Source organism: Eumetopias jubatus, unplaced genomic scaffold, assembly GCF_037043125.1.
Source record: "Eumetopias jubatus isolate StellerSeaLion01/CBP00866 unplaced genomic scaffold, mEumJub1_p1.0 scaffold_10, whole genome shotgun sequence".
NCBI classification, from domain to species: domain Eukaryota; kingdom Metazoa; phylum Chordata; class Mammalia; order Carnivora; family Otariidae; genus Eumetopias; species Eumetopias jubatus.
In genome coordinates, this window is record NW_028274816.1 from 64400596 (window position 1) to 64421194 (window position 20599).

General features: G+C 48.8%; 1 protein-coding gene across 2 annotated transcripts; it reads right to left on the reverse strand.

The window, feature by feature from the left end:
• Positions 1 to 5384: 5384 nt before the first annotated feature.
• Positions 5385 to 16097, reverse strand: LOC114204301 (uncharacterized). 2 transcript variants are annotated; one of them, XM_088026989.1, is made up of 4 exons: positions 15894 to 15936; positions 13650 to 13784; positions 13383 to 13509; positions 5385 to 9732 (listed from the first exon to the last, which is right to left on the reverse strand). In XM_088026989.1, exons 3-4 carry the CDS (start codon positions 13414 to 13416, stop codon positions 7418 to 7420), a joined length of 2349 nt encoding a protein of 782 aa, XP_087883115.1. In that variant the 5' UTR covers positions 13417 to 13509; positions 13650 to 13784; positions 15894 to 15936; the 3' UTR covers positions 5385 to 7417. The 2 variants fall into 2 exon arrangements, with proteins under 2 accessions (XP_087883115.1, XP_087883114.1); XM_088026988.1 differs by lacking the exon at positions 13650 to 13784 and having other exon boundaries at positions 15894 to 16097.
• Between the last annotated feature and the right edge of the window lie 4502 nt (positions 16098 to 20599).

Consider the following 20599-nt stretch of genomic DNA (forward strand, 5'->3'; position numbering starts at 1 on the left):
CCTAGAGTTTTCAATAAACACTGACAACTAATCCAAATCTACTTTCAAACACTATACCACTTCATGGATAATGTGAGTACCTTATAATAACAAAATAATTCCTCCCTCCGGTCCCTTGTATCGTTGTCATTCATTCCACGAATATAAAGGCATAATAAAAGCACACACACACATTAAGATAAACATAAATAAAAGAATGTATTGTTGGTGTTACTACTGGGAAAAAATTGTTGTTAGATCAATTAAGAATTACAAAAAATAATACTTTTGGGGCAGCTGTTTGGCTCAGGAGAGCATGCAACTGTTAATCTTACGGTCATGAGTTAAAGCCCCATGTTTGGTGTGGAGCCTACTTAAAATTTAAAATAACAACATTGGGACACCTGGGTGGCTCAGTTGGTTAAGTGACAGCCTTTGGCTCAGGACATGATCCTGGAGTCCTGGGATCGAGTCCCACATCGTGTTTCCTGCTCAGCAGGGAGTCTGCTTCTCCCTCTGACCCTCCCGCCTCTCACGTGTGCTCTCTCTCATTCTCTCTCAAATAAATAAAATCTTAAAAAAAAAAACAAACAATAGGGGCACCGGGGTGGCTCAGTTAAGCGTCTGACTCTTGATGTCACCTCAGGTCATGATCTCAGGGTCCTGAGATCGAGCCCCGCATCAGGCTCAGCATTAAGCAGGGAGTCTGCGTGAGATTCTCTCTCTCCCTCTGTCTCCCTCACTCCACTTTCTCTAATAAATAAAACTTTGGGGGCGCCTGGGTGGCTCAGATGGTTAAGCACCTGCCTTTGGCTCAGGTCATGATCCCAGGGTCTTGGGATCGAGCCCCACATCAGGCTCCTAGCTCAGCGAGGAGCCTGCTTCTCCCTCTGCCTCTGCCTCTCTCCCTGCTCATGCTTTCTCTTCTCTTTCTCTGTATCTCTGTCTCAAATGAACAAATGAAATCCTTTAAAAAAAATAAATAAAACTTTGTAAATAATAATAAAAAATATTCACTTGACCTTGACTTATTCCTCCTGCAATGCTCTTCATTATGTAGATCCAAGTTTCTTTTTTTTTTTTAAAACAATTTTTTAAAGATTTTATTTATTTACTTGAGAGAGAGAGAATGAGAGACAGAGAGCACGAGAGGGAAGAGGGTCAGAGGGAGAAGCAGACTCCCTGCTGAGCAGGGAGCCCGATGCGGGACTCGATCCCGGGACTCCAGGATCATGACCTGAGCCGAAGGCAGTCGCTTAACCAACTGAGCCACCCAGGTGCCCTAGATCCAAGTTTCTGACCTATATCATTTTCCTTATCTCTAAAAAAGTTCTCTTAACAATTCTTGCATGGAAGATCTCATGATCATCCCCTTCCCAGAAATTCACATGATGAAATCCTAACCCCAAAATATGATATTAAGAGGTACAACTTTGGGAGGTGCTTAGGTCATGAGATTGGAATCCTCATGAATGGGCTACTGCTTTTATAAAAGTTCCACTGGGGGGGGCGCCTGGGTGGCTCAGTTGGTTAAGCAACTACCTTTGGCTCAGGTCATGATCCTGGAGTCCTGGGATCGAGTCCCACATGGGGCTCCCGGCTCAGCGGGGAGCCTGCTTCTCCCTCTGACCCTATCTCCTCTCATGCTGTTTCCCTCTCTCTCTCTCAAATAAATAAATAAAATCTTTAAAAAAAAAAAAAAAGAAAGGAAGTTCCACTGTGGCACCTGGGTGGCTCATTCAGTTAAGCATCTGCCTTTGGCTCAGGTCATGGTCTCGGGGTCCTGGGATTGAGCTATATGATGTGGGGCTCCCCGCTCAGCAGGGAGTCTGCTTCTCCCTCTCCCTCCACCCCTCCCCCAGCTTGTGTGTGCATGTGCTCCCTCAAAAAAAGTTTTTTTGGGGAAAAAAAAAGGTTCCACCAAGATCCCTAAATTCTTCAATCATGGAAGGACACAGAAAGAAGAGCGAACTATGAACCAGGAAGAGGATCTTGACCAGAGAACTCACAAATGCTGGCACCTCGATCTTGGACTCCCCAGCCTCCAGAACTGTGAGAAATGAATGTTTATCTTTATATATAGTATTTTGTCATATCATCTCAAATGGACTGATGGCAGGTTTACTGGCAACAAATTCCCTAGTTTTTCTTTCAGAAAGGCTGTTTGCCCAGAACTGTTGAAGGAGAATTTTGCAATGAACAGAATTCTAACCCGATCAGTTTTTCTCTCAACACTTTAAAAATTTAAGTCCTCTCTGTTCTTGCTTGCATGGTTACTGAGAGGGTGGATTTAAGTCTTAGTATTCTTCTGGAGCTAAGGAATTTTTTTTCCCTCAGGCTTCTTTCAAAACTTTGTAATTTCAAGAAGTTGAAAATAATATGCCTACATATGGGGTTTTTTTTGGCATTTATCCTGCTTAGTGTTCTCCTAAGCCTTCTGGATCTGTGGTTCATTTCCTGTTATTAATTTATCTCTTAACAATGTATTTTGAAAAATATAATCCCTATGGAGACTGAGTCCCTAATTGGCTCAAAAGACTGAACATCTTTTGTACATGCCATCGCCTCCAGGCCACATGGTTTGTGATGTGTCCCTCAGGGGACTACTGCAGAAAGAGTAGCTGGAGCTCTAAACAGGGGATTGCCTTGGGGACCCACCGTAAGAAACCCGTCTCCAGAGGAAGAAAGGAAACTCATCCCATAGGGTCCCACCTAAACCACATCCCCAGGTGTGCTACCTCCCTCCAGGTGTCTACGCCAGTCCCCACGCACCACCCTTGCCCTCCCACCTGGCATGGTGGTCTGCTGGCATGCCCCACCCTGCTCCCCACATGGCTCAACCCATTTCTCACTGTCCCCACTGAGATGTGAACACACTCACAATTGGGTCTGCAAAGGAAAAGACCTCACCAGGTTGCTGTGCAGAACCCTACCCTCATCCCCTACTTCTGGGTGAGGCCCTGCCCCATCTGACCAGTTGGGCATCAAAAGACCAATAACATCCCTAAGAGATTCTCTTTCGCTGCAAGACACCACCCCAGAACTAAGGTCACATACTGTGGATAAATACTGGGTCACATCCATGCCTTAACTTAGAAGGGAATGAGAAGTTCCAGTTGCCCATAATTTCCATCAGTGTGTCAAACCACAGAGCTCAGCTTCCTTAAGTATGCTGAGCTGGTGACTGACGTACATTATTTGGACCTGCCAGGTGGCAGGAGTTAAATGACTTCTGCCACAGAAATGGTCAGTGATTTCAATCTAGCAAGGACTCTGCAAACATCAGAAAGCACAATGAGGCATCTAACCCTTCCCCAAATAGCTGGAACTTACGGAAAGTCACTACACCGTAGACATTCAGGTGAACAAAGTTAACTTCAGGAAGGTGGCTGCTTCACAAAGGTTCTCCCCCAATGTAATTTTACAAAGCAAGGAAATATCACCTTCTGTGCTATTTTAAACCCTTTCTGCAATGTCAACTCTCCAGTGTGGAATGAAGACAGATGACTGGATAAAGGAATGGTGTCATTCACCTCACTCATGAGACCTTACAATTCAGTGTGAATTCTGGTTTTTCTGAAACTGTGTCTTTGGCCAAACGATTACCTATATTCTTCACATTTGTCTTACCTCAGGCTGCTCTAAAAATCATAAACTAGGTGGCTTATAAAAACATAAATTTAGGGGTGCCTGGGTGGCTCAGTTGGTTTAAGAGACTGCCTTTGGCTCAGGTCATGATCCTGGAGTCCCTGGATCGAGGCCCGCATTGGGCTCCCGGCTCAGCAGGGAGCCTGCTTCTCCCTCTAACCCTCCCCACCTCATGTACTCTCTCTCATTCTCGCTCTCTCAAATAAATAAATAAATCTTAAAAAAAAACACAAAACACAAATTTATTTCTCAGTCGTGGAGGCCGGATATCTGGCAAAACAGTCCTTATAGCATCTGGTTCTGTGTCTGGTGAGATCCTTATTTATAGATGATCTTCAAAAATGGTCCTTACATGATATATAGAGGAAGCAAGCTCTCTCAGAACTCTCATGAGGACAATAATCGCATTCATGAGGGCTCCACACTCATGCCACATTCTAATTGCAATTCCCTCCCAAAGACATCACCTTAATTCCTAAGCCTATCGCAGTAGAGGATAGGAATTTAACATATGAATTTTAGTGAACATAAACATTCAGTTCATAATATCACTCATAAGGACTTGATCAACTATGTACTTTGTGGTTTAATGAGACTGGAGCTTTGGCTGAAAGATTTTCCACATCCCCAGCATTTCTAAGGCCCTTCTCCAGTGTGAACTCTTTGATGATAATTAAGAGCAGTATGACCAATAAGAGATTTCCCACATTTGTTGCACTCATACGCCTTTCTCTTGTGTAAATTCTCTGGTGGTGAATGAATGTTGCCATCTACGTAAAAGATTTCTCATATCTGGGGTACCTTGGTGGCTCAATTCATTAAGTGTCCAAATCTTTATTTCGGCTCAGGTCATGATCTCATGGGCCATGGAATCAAGCCCCAATTCTGGCTTCAAGCTCAGCAGGCAACAGCTTGAAGCTTCTCTCCATTTGGCCCTCACCTCAATGTTCTCTCCCTCTATAAAATAAATAAATAAATCTATTAAAAAACTAACACATTTCCCACAAACATCACACTTAAAAGGTCATTCACTTCAGTAAAGCTTTAGGTGTACCATGAGATTGTTTCTCTGGAGAAAGGATCTTCCACAGTCACTGAACACATAAGGCCTTTATCCAGTGTAAACTCTAGTGAGTAAAGAAGCCAGTCCTGGCGATAAAAGACTTCCAACACTCACTGGAGACATACGGTATTTCCCCTGTCTGAGATCTCCAGTGATAATGGGGGGCATGGGGGGCATAGGGGGCAGAGAAAGACATAAAAGATTTGGCACAGTCACTACACTTACAAGGACTTTCCTTTCCCCAAGTTGAACCCTATTAGTAATCAACACTGAGCTATGGATAAGAGATTTTTCACATCCACTCCAAACATAACAGTTTTTTTTTTTAAAGATTTTTTATTTATTTATTTGAGAGAGAGAGAATGAGAGATAGAGAGCATGAGAGGGAAGAGGTTCAGGGGGAGAAGCAGACTCCCTGCTGAGCAGGGAGCCCGATGCGGGACTCGATCCCGGGACTCCAGGATTGTGACCTGAGCCGAAGGCCGTCGCTTAACCAACTGAGCCACCCAGGTGCCCCACAACAGTTTTTTCTACTGGGCTATCTATAAAATGAATGATGACAGGAGAAGTGTAGGACAATGTCCTTGAAGGTCACACCACCCTTTCGTGAAAGTGACCAATGTAACCATGAACATTCTCTGAGAACCCATAACCCACCCCCCACACATCCACCCCAGACTCCCCACCTCAGAATAAATACCAGGTCCTGGGGCCTCTAATGCCACGCTCCTCTCACCTTCCCATCAATCACTGTGTTCAATCCTCAGCAGCAACAGGCAGGGGGACACATGGATGCACTCTAAGCTCTGGGTCTGGCCTGCAAGGTCATCCCCCTGCCATGGTATTCCCATGGAGTCTCCCACGTTGTGCCCTCAAGACAGCCAATTATACGCCCTGCTTTACCAGGAAGTCTTCAGTACCAGGGCACTGAGGCCCTTAGCTCACACTTCCCCTCCACGTGTACAGGATTCTGTAGACTCTACCACTCTCACGTCTTCAGACCCCACAGATGAACTCCCACACCTTCCTGCCCCACAACAAAGGATCCTCCCTTGACTCACACTCGTACTTGTCACGTGACATCCACAGGATGTTTGACAAACTCAAACAGGTTCCAGTCCCACCCAGTACTCCCATGGATCCCAAAACAGGAAAAGCCTCAAATGCTGCTGAGAAGCCCTCCTCAGCTGCCTGTAACCCTCCCTTCAGTAACAGACACTCACAACCACGGTCAGCTTCGGATACTCACAGACCCTCTTCCACTTCTCTGCTGCCCACGCTGTCTCGCCACAATCGGGAACCAATCATCCTCTACTGAACCTCTGTGAAAACCCCAGCCCTAAGGGTCTCCCTGCCAGGCACAGGGAGGGACCACAAATGACATTTGCCCCAGACTTTTTCTAGCAGGAAAACTCAGAAACACCCCAGACACCATAGAAGCTGACCACAAGATTCTGGTGAAGCCCTAGAACGCGGGACAGAGAGCAGCCCCCGCCTGTCACCTTGTCTCAGTCGGAGATGTCCTCAGCCATCTCTTCCAATCATCCCAAGGAACCTTGGCCATCATCTGCCAGATCTCTCTCTCCTTCACTCATGTTGACAATGCCCATCAACCACAACCACGTGCCGTGCCAGAGAACCACTCTTCAGCACCTCTTAGGAGGATGCTTGACCTACCGGCAGCGTTGCCACTACGCTCTGCATTCCCTTCCTAAATGTGAGCCAAATCTCCACCCGGCCCACACAGGAGCCATCACTTTTTCAACCCTCCATCCTGAAACCTTCCCCCAGTTTCCCAAACTTTGCTGTCCAGCTCCCTACTTGATTCCATGACTCACTCTTCTCTGACACATGTGAGACTGTAAACAATTCAGTCCATCACAAAGGTTTTGGGTTATAATGCAAATTAACACAGAAGCTGAATTATTTATATATGTATGTCGATATTATTTATTTATTTGCAATTATCCTCAGACAGAACAAGTTTGGGATGTGCAATCTACTCGTTCCCTCATGTGGGGAGAGCCCAATCCTGCTTTCAAACCACCCCTTAGAGTGCACAAAATGTACAAGATTAAACTAAACCAAGATGGCGTTTACTAATGCATCAACCAGAACAACACGTGGCACCTAATTCCTGTGTGGTGACCTGGGAGCTAGAGTCATCAAAGCAGAGTGAGACCAATAACATCCCCATGGGATTTAGTCTTCCTGTGCAAGTCACCACCCAGAACTCAGATCACCCACTGTGGACCAACATTGGGTCACATCCATGCCCTAATTTAGAACAGAATGAGGAGTTCCAATTACCCATAATTTAGATGCGCAAACGAGAAAGCAGACAGGTCAGCATCATTAACCATGTTGGGGTGGTGACTTAGGCACACTATGGGAACCGCCAGGTGGCAGAGGTGAAAGGACTTCTGCCACAGACACTGACAGGGACGTCCATCGTGCAATAACTGCATGCACATCAGAAAGCACAATGCAGGTTCTGAATTTTTCTGAAAATAGCTGGAACTTATGGGAAGTCACTCCACTGCAGACATTTGGGTGAACCACGTTCCAGTCAGGTAGGTGGCTGCCTCAGAGGTTGTCCTCCAGCCGAAACTATACTAAGCAAGAAGTATCACCTTCTGTGCTATTTTAAATCCTTCCTGCAGTGTGAAGACTGGAATGGTATCTAAAACCACGATGACTGATAAGATTCCCCACATTCACAGCACTCTAAGGCCTTTCTCCAGTGTGAAGTCTCTGGTGCCGATGGAGGGCAGAACTAGCAGTAAATGATTTCCCACATTCATTACACTCATAAGGCCGTTTACCTGAGTGAACCTTTTTGTGTACACTGAGGCTATCTTTTCGGGGAAAGGATTTCCCACATTCACTGCATTCATAAGGCCTCTCTCCACTGTGCACAGTTTGGTGAGCACGATGTTGATTACTAGTGATAAAAGACTTGCCACATTCACTGCACTTATAAGGCTTTTGTCCAGTGTGAAGTCTCTGGTGATAACGGAGGGCAGAACTAGCAGTAAATGATTTCCCACATTCATTACACTCATAAGGCCTTTCTCCAGTGTGAACTCTCTGGTGACGACGGAGGGCAGAACTAGCAATAAATGATTTAGCACATATATTACACTCATAAGGCCGGTCACCTGAGTGAACCATTTTGTGTACACTGAGACTACCTTTCCGGGGAAAGGATTTGCCACATTCAGGGCACTCATAAGGCCTCTCTCCACTGTGAACTCTCTGGTGAGCACGATGTTGATTACTAGTGATAAAAGATTTGCCACATTCACTGCACTTATAAGGCTTTTGTCCAGTGTGAAGTCTCTGGTGATAACGGAGGGCAGAACTACTGGTAAAAGATTTCCCACATTCACGACACTCATAAGGACGTTCTCCAGTGTGAAGTCTCTGGTGAGAACGGAGGGTAGAACTAGCAGTGTAAGATTTCCCACATTCACAGCACTCATAAGGCCTTTGTCCAGTATGAAGTCTCCGGTGAGAAGATAGGGCAGAACTAAAAGTAAAAGATTTCCCACATTCACGGCACTCATAAGGCCTTTCCCCAGTATGAAGTCTCTGGTGAGAACGGAGGGCAGAACGAGCAGTGTAAGATTTCCCACATTCACAGCACTCAAAAGGCCGTTCTCCAGTGTGAACTCTCTGATGATGACGGAGGGCAGAACTAGCAGTAAAATTTTTCCCACATTCATTACACTCATAAGGCCTTTCACCTGAGTGAACCTTTATGTGTACACTGAGGCTTGTTTTTCGGATAAAGGATTTGCCACATTCACTGCACTCATAAGGTCTTTCTCCAGTGTGAACTCTCTGGTGATAACGTAAGATAAAACTACCAGCAAAAGATTTCCCACATTCACCGCACACATAAGGCCTTACTCCACTATGAATTGATTGGTGATAACGTAGGGCAGAACTACCAGCAAAAGATTTCTCACATTCATTGCATTTATAAGGCTTTTGACCAGTGTGAACTCTCTGGTGAGAACGGAGGGCAGAACTACTGGTAAAAGATTTTCCACAGTCACCGCACTCATACCGTCTTTCCCCTGCATGAGATCTCTGATGATAGGAGAGGGCAGACATAGAGGGAAAAGATTTTGCACAGCCATGACACTTAAAAAACCCTTCTCCAGACTCAACCCTATGAGTAATCAACACTGAGCTACAGCTAAGAGCTTTTGCACATCCACTGCAAACGTAACTCTTCACTCCACTGTGCCATCCCTGGGGATGAATGAGGACAGATTTGTGGCCTAAGGATTTCCCACATTTGCTGCACGTGTACTGCCTGGATGCACTGTGAGTCTTTCCATGTTCCTTCAGCGTTGGCGTCTGCTTAAGCGATTTTCCACATTGACCAAACTCGTGTGTTCTTCCAGTATGGTATCTCTGGTGTATGGCAAATAAAGATTTGTACCTGAATGTTTTCCCACATTCACTACACACAAAGGACTGTCTTCCAAGGTGGACACCCTGCTCCCGGTTATGTGTGTGTTTGGGACCAAAGGTGTTCTTGCATTCTCCCCAAGTGTCATGACTTTTTCTGCTTTGTAAAGTTGCCCTGCGCTGGGTGATCGTGTGTGGCTTCTCCCCAGTATCAGTGGCCTCTTGCTGCAGATGCCCCGAGCCAGACAGGAAGTCCTTCTGAACTTCTCCACAGGTAAGGGGCTTTCCTGAACCATGGAATCCCCAGCTCTTCACAACAGAGGCCCTGTCCACACGGCTTCTGGAGGGTTCTGCTGCCACGTGCTGCTCCTGCTGCTGCTGAAACTTTACACTGAAATAAAATCGTTTCCCACAGGCCCCACACCTCAACAGCTTCTGGCTGTTTTCTTTTCCCTGGTGCGCAGACAAGTGGAAAATGTCTCTCAGGACTGGACCACACATCTCACAGGGGTGGGTCTTCCGGGAAGACTGAGCTGCCTTGGGCGTCCTGGTCTGTGACACGCCTACAGAAGTGCTCTGGGCAAAGGGTGCCTCATCCTCTGCTCCACAGCAGCAACCTGAAGGCGAAGAAGCGCTGGTGAAATTTGTGTTGACTATAGCGAGGGGGTGAGCCCATCACATACACGCACCCGACTCATCTAGGCAGGACTGTATGGCACGCTTTTCCACACACACGAGATGAAATTCAACTGAAGGAGTGGCCAAAGTATTATGGAGAGCACACCAGAAGGACAAAAACACTAGGGTATGACACAAGGGAGAGAGCCAGGGTCTACAACTTGTTTTCTGCCTACACAAAGGTTTGTGTAGGACCGTTTCTGCTGCTGGTGTTTGGCTGAGTAGACGGCTGCAGCACAATCCAATCACACGAAACTGACTGCAGTCAAGGTCAGTTTAAGGACACGTGAATGTCTCATTTCAAAATGTCTGGGGGTGAACGGTGAGGTACACAGAAAGAGCAGTGACAGAAATGGGAGAGACGTGCACACCTGAGATGCAGGGATTATCCCTGTCCTGGAATTCACGGAATTACCAAAGGAGTAGAAGGCATGTGACAAAAAAATGTCAACAGCAAGGAAAGCGAGGAAGGAACGACAGAAACGGGGTGTGGCCATCGGCAATGGCACCAAACCCTGGCTGAACAAACAAAGGTGCCCGGTGCGATCAAACACAGGCCGGATATCACACCGTTGCCAGCTACCATTCATGAGAAACGGGCTCCCTGTGACACCACCTGGTCATGTCTGGAGCATGTCCATGCTTTGATACACAAGGCACTCCTCCCTGTAAGCCGTAGCTGAGCAACTACAGGATACAGGAAGATAGAAATGCTGTAGGAAAACAGGCCAAGTGGACCGCCAGCACTATCCTAGAGCTACTCAGGACACGATGGACACAGAAGAACGTCCTATGGAACTGTTATCAGCAGCAAGGGAGAATGAGAGATACCATCCTTCACCCCAAGAAACATCAACGCAACAGCTGTCCATGAGTGACATTAGCCTCCGAGGGCTCAACCGTCCAATTAAGATGGACTAGTCCACAGTGGAGCATAAAAAAGCACAAGCACACAGAAACGACAGCTGGAGACTGTTATTAGCAGAGACAGGTGGGGACGGGTGGGAAATAAGGCCTGGGGCTATCTCCATCTGCCACAGGGTGGGTGCGACTGCAGTCCCTGCTCAGCAGAGCCTCCAGCTTCCGGCTCCGCAGAGGACACTGGAACATTTGCCACCAAGTCAACCAAAGCCTAAAGCCAAAGCCATCTTCAGAAGATCAAACCTTTAAGCAGCACATTTCTGATTTCAAACTAGATCACAAAGCTAGACAATTCAAGACAATTGGGTACTGGCATAAAAACAGAACAACAGAATGGAAGGAAAAGCCCGTAAGGACAGCCACACATATACGGTCCAACTACTCTTTGACCGTTATGCCAAGAAACGACGCTGGGGAAGAAATAACCTCTTTCGTCCTACTGCTGCGAAATAGAGGAGTATCCAAATGAATGAGTAAGACTGGATCCCCATCTTATAGCACTCCTTGAAACGCACGTGTAATTGATTAAAGACCAAAACTTATGACCTGAAACCCTAAAACGCCCAGCAAAAACAGAGGGAAGAGCCTCTTTCACCTTACTCCTGGCAATGGGTTTTTGAACAGGACACCCAAAGCATATATAATGAAAGCAAAAGCAAACAAGCAGGACTGTACCAAATGGAAAAGTTACAAAGAACAACTGGAGCAGGGCGGGGCGGGGCGGGGCGGGGGGCCCTGGCAGGCTCAGCAGGTAGAGCATGTGACACTTGATCACGGGAGCCGTGAGTTCCAGCCCCACATGGGGTGTACAGATTCCAAAAAAAAATTTTTTCTAACGTTTAAGCAAAATAGTAAGGTGACAGGGCGCCTGGGTGGCTCAGATGGTTGGGCGTCTGCCTTCGGCTCAGGTCATGATCCCAGGGTCCTGGATTGAGTCCCGCGTCGGGCTCCCTGCTCCTTGGGAGCCTGTTTCTCCCTCTGCTTCTCTCTCTCTCTCTCTCTCTCCGTCTCTCATGAATAAATTAAAAAAAAAATAGTAAGGTGACAAAGAACATTTTGGAAACACGGGACGCCTGGGTGGCTCAGCCGGTTAAGCGTCTGCCTTCGGCTCAGGTCATAATCCTAGGGTCCTGGGATCTAGCCCCACGTGGGGCTCCTTGCTCAGCGGGGATCCTGCTTCTCCCTCTGCCCGTCACTCCCCCTGCTTGTGCGTGCTCTAACAAACAAAGAAATAAGTATGTCTTTAAGAAAAAAAAAAAAGAACGTTCAGTAAACACGCACATGCATGAAAACTAAGACATAAAAAGGCAACGCTGCCACTTTCCACAACACGGAGGAACTTGGAAAACATTATGCCAGGTGAAATCATCACACAGAAGAGACAAATACTGTATGGCATTATTTACATGGATATCCTTTTTTTTATTTTAAAGACGTATTTATTTGTGAGGGAGAGACTGAGAGAGCGCCTGTGCCCACGAAGAGGGGGGCAGATGGTGGTCAGGTATACACATTTCCATTTACAAGATGATTCAGTCCTGAGGAACTAATACAGCATGCTGACTACAGTTACTACTGCATTTGTAGAGCTCAAATTTGCTAAGAGGGTAGATATCAAGCTTTCTCAGCACCACCACCACCAAAAGTAACTATGCCAAGTGATGGTTGTGTTGACTAACTTCATTTTGGTATTAATTTCATAATCTTTTTTTTTTTACGATTTTTATTTATTTATTCATGAGAGCCACAGAGAGAGAGAGAGAGAGAGAGGGGCAGAGGGAGAAGCAGGCTGCCAAGGAGCAGGGAGCCCGATGCGGGATTCGATCCCAGGACTCCGGGATCATGACCTGAGCCAAAGGCAGACGCTCAACCATCTGAGCCACCCAGGCACCCTTAATTTCATAATGTTTAAGTACATGAAATCATTACATAATACTTTCAATTATATAATTCGATTTGTCAATCATACCTCACAAACCTGAAGGAGGGGGGAAGGTAGAAGAGAGATGTACACATTACAAACAGATCCATACAGGGGCACCTGGGTGGCTCAGTCGGTTAAGCGTCTGCCTCCGGCTCAGGTCATGATCCCAGAGGCCTGGGATCGAGTCCTGCATTGGGGGTCCTTGCTAAGAGGGGAGCCTGCTTCTCCCTCTGCCTGCTGCTGCTCTCTCTCTCTCTCTGACAAATAAATCAATAAAATCTTTAAAAACTAAAACCAAAAGATCCATACAGGACATTCTTGAGAACTAGCCCACGGTCCTTTAAGGTAGTGACCATACCAATGCCTCCAATTTCAGGCACAAGGAAATGTCACCTAAGAGAAGGGGAAAAACCTAGGCCATCGAAAAGTCATGGATCTACACACATGGACCCAGCCAGGGAGAGGGCAAGCAAGGTGCAATCCATCAGCCTCACTGCATGACCACTGACCTCCAATCTTACCCGATCAGGGCTCAGCACAGAGGGCACTGGGAGCTGCAGGGCGGAGAAAAGGGAACACCAACAACTCAGAGCTAGCAACAAAAGCAACTAACCAGAAAGTTGGGAAAGCAAGCAGTGCCCACAGTCCACACGAGAGAAGGACAAACCTACCCTGGAAAATGCAGAGGGGGGACACGGGTGTACAGAGTCTAGTCCAGGTCAAAGTGCGGGCTGAGGGCCTTACCCAGTGAGGATATAAGTGTAAAGTTCTCCAGCATCACATGGTGGTACAGCCGTCTCTGAGCCTCATCAAGAAGCCTCCACTCCTTCCAGGAGAAGTACACGGCAATGTCCTCAAAGGTCACACCACCCTTTCATGAAACAGACAGATGAAATCATGAACATCCTCTCTCTGAGAACCCACAATCCAACCCCCCAACATCCACCCCAGTCTCCCCACCTTCCCAATAAATACCAGGTCCTGGGGCCTCTAATGCCACGCTCCTCTCACCTTCCCATCAGTCACTGTGTTCAGTCCTCAGCAGCAACAGGCAGGGGGACACATGGATGCACTCTAAGCTCTGGGTCTGGCCTGCAAGGTCATCCCCCTGCCACGGTATTCCCATGGAGTCTCCCACGTTGTGCCCTCAAGACAGCCAATTATACGCCCTGCCTTACCAGGAAGTCTTCAGTACCACGGCGCTGAGGCCCTTAGCTCACACTTCCCCTCCACGTGTACAGGATTCTGTAGACTCTACCACTCTCACGTCTTCAGACCCCACAGATGAACTCCCACACCTTCCTGCCCCACAACAAAGGATCCTCCCTTGACTCACACTCGTACTTGTCACGTGACATCCACAGGATGTTTGACAAACTCAAACAGGTTCCAGTTCCACCCAGTACTCCCATGGATCCCAAAACAGGGAAAGCCTCAAATGCTGCTGAGAAGCCCTCCTCAGCTGACTGTAACCCTCCCTTCAGTAACAGACACAACCACGGTCAGCTTCGGATACTCACAGACCCTCTTCCACTTCTCTGCTGCCCACGCTGTCCCGCCACAATCGGGAACCAATCGTCCTCTACTGAACCTCTGTGAAAACCCCAGCCCTAAGGGTCTCCCTGCCAGGCACAGGGAGGGACCACAAATGACATTTGCCCCAGACTTTATCTAGCAGGAACACTCTGAAACACCCCAGACACCATAAAAGCTGACCACAAGATTCTGGTGAAGCCCTAGAACGCGGGACAGAGAGCAGCCCCCGCCTCACTGTCACCTTGTCTCAATCGGAGATGTCCTCAGCCATCTCTTCCAATCATCCCAAGGAACCTTGGCCATCATCTGCCAGATCTCTCTCTCCTTCACTCATGTTGACAATGCCCATCAACCACAACCACGTGCCGCGCCAGAGAACCACTCTTCAGCACCTCTTAGGAGGATGCTTGACCTAGCGGCAGCGTTGCCACTACGCTCTGCATTCCCTTCCTAAATGTGAGCCAAATCTCCACCCGGCCGGCCCACACAGGAGCCATCACTTTTCCAACCCTCCATCCTGAAACCTTCCCGTTTCCCAAACTTTGCTGTCCAGCTCCCTACTTGATTCCACGACTCACTCTTCTCTGACGCATCTGACACTGCAAACAATTTCAAAACAATGTAGGACCTCCCCCAGGAAAATCTACCCACTGCTACCTCAATCCACTTAGTGGGAGCTTCCACCCCTTCAGCTGCTGGGAACGGTGAAAATCAATAATTGGAAACCTCAGGAAAATGGAGTCGGGAGGTTGCAGCACAGGGAGCTCTCAGGCACTGCCAGTGATCCACTGCAGACCAAAAGGAAGAGACTGACTTGACCTTATATGGGGACACTACTGCACTAGCACAGGCCCAAAAAGACAGGATTTCCTGATCACCCCACCCAACACCTCAGCCAATGAGAAGCCACAACTCCCAGTTTACTCCAGTGGACCTGTAGTTTATAACAGCCGTCCCAACTTCGCCTCTTTTCCCTGAAACAAGACTACCTCTCGTGCTCTCCACACTGGCCTACTGTTCTGACTCAGCCTGTTTGTTCCAAATTGCACTTCTCTTCCGTTGCCACATAGACCCATCTGTGCGGGTAAAATAACTGCCAGTCTTTATTTCATTTTTAAGGTCCACGGACCGAAAGCCCTGGGGCGCTCCCTCCCCGCCCCCTTTCTCTTCTCACCTGCAACACGCACCACTTGCCGCGGCCCTTCTCAAAACACAGACCGGGAGTCCACCGGTTCGCCAACAGCCACCGCGCGCAGAGCAGCGGTCCGCGGACTCCACCGCCGACTACCGCGATTCCCTCCTCCCGCGCGCCCGGCCTCCTCGCTCACCCCCGCGGCGGGCTCTCCTCTCTCGCGGCCAGACCACGCCTATCGACCCCGGGCGGAGACCGCCTCAGCAGCGCCAGGAGGGCCGGGCTTCTCGGGCAGCGCGGGCCTCCCTGGCCGCGCCGCACTGTGCTCCCGACAGAGAGAAGGGCGATGTGCTGCTCCCCGCCGCCGGCGCAGACCCCCTCCGGCCCCTGCCCCGGCCGGCCCCCCGGCCCGGAGCCCGCTCCTCACGCCGGCACGCCGGCGCTCGCACACGGGGCCCCCGCCCCCCGCCGCCGCCCCGTCCGACGCCGGGGCCTGGGCCGCAGGGCCGCGAGCCGGCGCCCCGCGCTCGGGCCTCCGGGGTCTGGGTGGGGGGACGGCGGGGAGGGCCCGGGGGACGAGCGCTTACCTGCGGCGGCTCCCTGGGCGCGGCCGCCGCCATCGGACTCGGTGGGCCGGCAGCGGGGCCGGAGCGGAGCGGACACCGGGACCCGACTGTGTGCGCCGAGGACGGCGCCTCCCCTCGCGGCTTCACGAGCGGGCCCCCGGACCCCGACGCGCGCTCCGGACCCTTACGGGATAAACGGAGCCAACCTGAGGCTAAAAGACCGCGGGGCGGGGTGCGGGGTGCGGAGGCGGGAGGCACGAGGGCGGAAGTCCCGCCCCCAGCGGGTGCGCACGCCTCGAAATGCCGTGTCCCGTTCCCTCATTGGCTCCTCGCTGCGTCCTCAAGGCCGAGGCTCTTCCGGGGGGTGTGGCTCCCGGAGTTGCGGCGGTCTCAGAACGGGCGCCCTCCACCCCGGCGTTCCAGAGCTTAGGTCTCCCTCCACATCAGGAAAAGCTAAGGACAGTTACCAGCTCAGAGACCTTTTAGGAGAAGGCTCCACACGTCTAGGAAAAGATAGAATCAAACAGAGCATGTTACCGTGCTAGACCCATGTGCCTGGACATTTGAGGCTTTTTATCATCAAAATGTGACTTTTGTCATTCCTGAAAACATTGAGGCATAGTACTGTCAACCTTAAGTAGAAATAGTCAGTTATTTCACCAGCAGTTTCTTTAGGAACAGAGGAATTTCAAGTCCAGGTAAGTACACTGTGGCCAACCACAAGCGAGCCTGAAGAGAAAAAGGGAAGCACACATTTCCCTCCTTAAAAAAGGAATGTCTAAAATGTCTGTTTTTCTCTTAAGGGATTACAACTCTTCAATGAACATAGAAAATGTTCACTGGAAAGGAATATGAGTTTTCATCAGGAGGCTGGGGAGAAGGTGGACTCTTGTGCAGAGGCCAAATCCAAGGTTTCTGCCGGACACTTGGGTTTCTAAAGCTTAGGGCAGGGGCGCCTGGGTGGCTCAGTTGGTTGAGCGTCTGCCTTCGGCTCAGGTCATGATCCCGGGGTCCTGGGATGGAGCCCTATATCGGGCTCCCTGCTCAGCAGAGAACCTGCTTCTCCCTCTCCATCTGCCACTCTGCCCACTTGTACTCTCTATCTCTCTGTCAAATAAATAAAAACCTTTAAAAAAAATAAAACTTTTAGGGCAGTTAACCAATAAATGGAGTACAGGGGTCTGAAACGTTTCTTGACTACATGCACACTCAATGGTGCAGCTACAGATGTTACCACACTGCTGGGAGGTTGTACAAGGGGGTCTGGTTCCTTAGTACCCAGGGGTCGTGCAAAAGGGTCTGTTCTGTTTTGTGGCATGCAGAATGCTCGGCACTTTCCAGGAGAGAAAGCATGACCTACAGATAAACAGAGAAAGGTTAATCCATCATGAAGTCTAAGGGTGCTTGTTAAACCTTCAAGATTACTAGGTTGGCCGGTGGGCCTGAGGTGGCTTCACCCATACATACTGTTTTTCTTACTACAGAAAGAGGACCTCGGCTGCCCCCATTTTGACCTCAAACTTTCTAGTCGGGTTCTTCTTTCCAGTTTGTCTCTTGACTCAGATGGAAGACCCCAATGGCAAGGCATCCCGATGGGAACAAAAACTAGCCCTCGAGCCCTAAGGATTGCCCTGAGCCAGCAAGTCCCCACCCATGACTGACTCCAGGACAATGATCTATTTGACTTTCACTGCCTACCTGCATGTACCCACCCACCTTGGCCCCACATTTTCCTTCTATAAACCTGGAAGTGTTCTCCGTACTTTGGAGACAATCATTGAGAGGTGAGGCCATGGTCTTCTCTGTGTGGGCTCCCTGAGATTCCTTTCTTGTTTACCACCACTGCTTTCTCTGACTTTGGATTTTGTCACCAGGGAGTGGCCAAACCTAGTCTGTTTGGGACTCCCAGGCTAGGTGGTCTTTAACCCCCCGTGCCCCAACATTACAAGTCCTATTTCTTGACCAACCATAATTTGTCGAGGTCTTCTCCTCTAAAGGTAATCGTGGACAACCTAATCTGTGGAGTTTAGTCCAACCTTCTACACCTCATCGGTACCAGAAGGCGCCAGCGGTCATATTGGTGCATGTAGGTGGAATAGAGGACTCACCTCTGGACTGTGCTGTGTCTCACACCTGGTCTAGAATGGCCGCAGCTCTGGGCAGGGCCTTACCTTCAGGTGCCAAACATGGGAACATCAACTCCAAAGGAAGTTAAGGGATGCAACACAGCGGGACCTTCCTGAATTGCCTCCAGGTGTGTCAGCCTCCTGCAGGTGCAGTCCCTGCACCACACTTGCCCTCCCACCCAGCATCATGGTCCCCATGCAGGCCTCTTCTTGGCTGAACCTCCCGGATGAGACCATGATCTCACCTGGGTACAAGGCAAAACAGTCCTAGCAGATTCCCACACTAACCTGCCTGACCTGGGGACCCTTTTCCTTCTGGTAGAAGCTCTACTCCACCTCGACTCCTGTCCTTCCAGTGGAGAGGAAGGCCAGCACTGACCCCAGTCCTGTGGGTAAGGCCTTGCTCCACCTGGCCCCCAGTCCTTCAAAGCAGGCGGCTGCCAGAAGTGGCCCTAGCCTTCTCCTGTCAGCTGTCCGGAAACACAGCTCACAGCAGTGGTGAGCTGCACGGAATGTAGACTCCTTTGCGGACCAGGAGTTGACTCTTAACACAAAGAGAAGGAATTAAATCATTTGGAGGTAATCACTTGAGCGGGAAAGTCCTTCCAATATACTGGGTGGGATCAGAGGAAGCAACTCTGACCTGAGTGGGTGTACACAACAACCTTCTCACTACTTAGGTAAGACAAGCCAGATTTTCAGTCACCAGTCGGGTTGTTCAGGGACGTCCCTCCCCTCTGGCCTGTCAGGATTAAGGTCTCCTGCCTGTGAGGCTCCTGCAGACCTCCAGCCAGCTCACAGCCCCCACAGCTGCTGTCTGCTAAGTGTTGTGAAGTGTCCTGCCTGCACCTGCCCAAGTTTAGTTTTTCCCCCAAACACCCAAGTAGTTTTCCAGCACCTTCTTTGAGCATATCCCACTCTCATAATGGAAGAATTTATACTTTGGAATTTGGCAAGCACGACAAAGCGGGGATGCAGTTCTGTATTTCTGAATGCCTGGACTTTACAAAGGCATTCCATAACGGTAGGAATGCACCCTAAACTTAAACGTGTAAGGTATTTTGGGCCATGATATTGTGCAGGACACAAAAAAATCTCAGGAAAAATGAGGAAATAGCCTTCCAGGATTGCTAAGACTCCATCAAGAAAAATATCACACAATGTGCAAATGAGGAAAATTCCAACGTGGTTATACAGGTCTTACTTCTAAATGAAAAGGAACTACGCATAACTCGTATGAAAGAAATCAGGCAACGATGTCAACAGAAATTGTACCAAAGAAGACATACAGGTGGTAAAGAAACACATGAAACAATGCTGAAAGGCAGAAATCTCTAGGAAATGCAATTACAACATACCACTACACACGTATTAAAAGGGCTGACATTGAAGACTGACCCTGTCAAGTACTGGCAGGAATGAATATACTGGAGCTCTCATACATGCCTGGTGGGAATGCAATAGTGAACCCTTCAGACCCCATTTTGGCCCTTTCATGAGAATGTTAACACTCACCTGCCTGTGCCTAGTCATTGTGCTTTGAGATTTAGCAGAAGAGAAATGAAACCTCTATCTGCATAAGGAATTATAATGAAAATACATAGAGGGATTTGTTTGTAAAAGGGAAGCACTAGAAATAACCCACGTGCTCCAACCAGATGCAGAGATCAATAGTGGTGCACATCCAGAGAAGAAAACAGTACTGTAGACTGAAAGGGACATACTTGCAAAACAACCTCCAGCCTTCAGGCCAACGAAAAAGGCTGAGAAATCCACCTAGAGGAGAAATGGTTTATTCAAGGACTTTGGGAAACATCTTTAGCAACCATTAATGGGAGCAGGACTCCGCACCACCACCTCCAGAAAGATCTTTTTTAGCCCTAGGCCTGGGGAGTACCTGGGAGACACCCTGGGAGGAGGATGTTTCAGAACAGGTGTCTGCCACAGTCCTTCAGGATACCAACAGGCATGCTGGCTCGGCAGGGTCACAAAAGCTACATCCCTGGAGGATGAATTCTCCCTTGTCTTTACCTTTTTCCTGCCTGCAACACAATGGCCTTGACATGTAAGCCATCAGAGAGCAAAACAGAATTCAGGGACCTTTGGATTATTTTAGAATGACCTGTTACACAGGATGTGTGTCTAAAGTGAAGAATTTGTGACACTGATCCTGCCCAGTCAGTCACTACACCACCTGTAGAAATACTTTTTATTTTTAAAGATTTTATTTATTTAATTGACAGAGAGACAGTGAGAGAGGGAACACAAGCAGAGGGGAGTGTGAGAGGGAGAAGCAGGCTTCCCGCCGAGCAGGGAGCCGGATGCGGGGCTCGATCCCAGGACCCTGGGATCATGACCTGTGCCAAAGGCAGTCGCTTAACCAACTGAGCCATCCAGGCGCCCCTGTGGAAATACTTTTATAAGACATACACTCCATGAGAGGCCTGATGTGTCCTCTAAGTACCTAATGACTCAATCATCTAGATTACAAATTACAGTTCCCCTGCCCCTGCGGTGTTACAAGTGAATACTGTATAACACATCACAAGGCTCCGATGAAGGATCTGGGGTACAGATTCCACTCAACAGCACCTGGCATCC

What these genes read in the sequence shown, in the direction of transcription:
- LOC114204301 (XM_088026988.1), bottom strand. Translation starts at nt 15,926, where the DNA reads ATGGCGGCGGCCGCGCCCAGGGAGCCGCCGCAG. An exon ending in CGCCCAGGGAGCCGCCGCAG is followed by an intron (nt 13,510 to 15,893) that starts GTAAGCGCTCGT and finishes GTTTCATGAAAG; the next exon opens with GGTGGTGTGACCTTTGAGGA. An exon ending in TACACTTATATCCTCACTGG is followed by an intron (nt 9,733 to 13,382) that starts GTAAGGCCCTCA and finishes CTTCGCCTTCAG; the next exon opens with GTTGCTGCTGTGGAGCAGAG.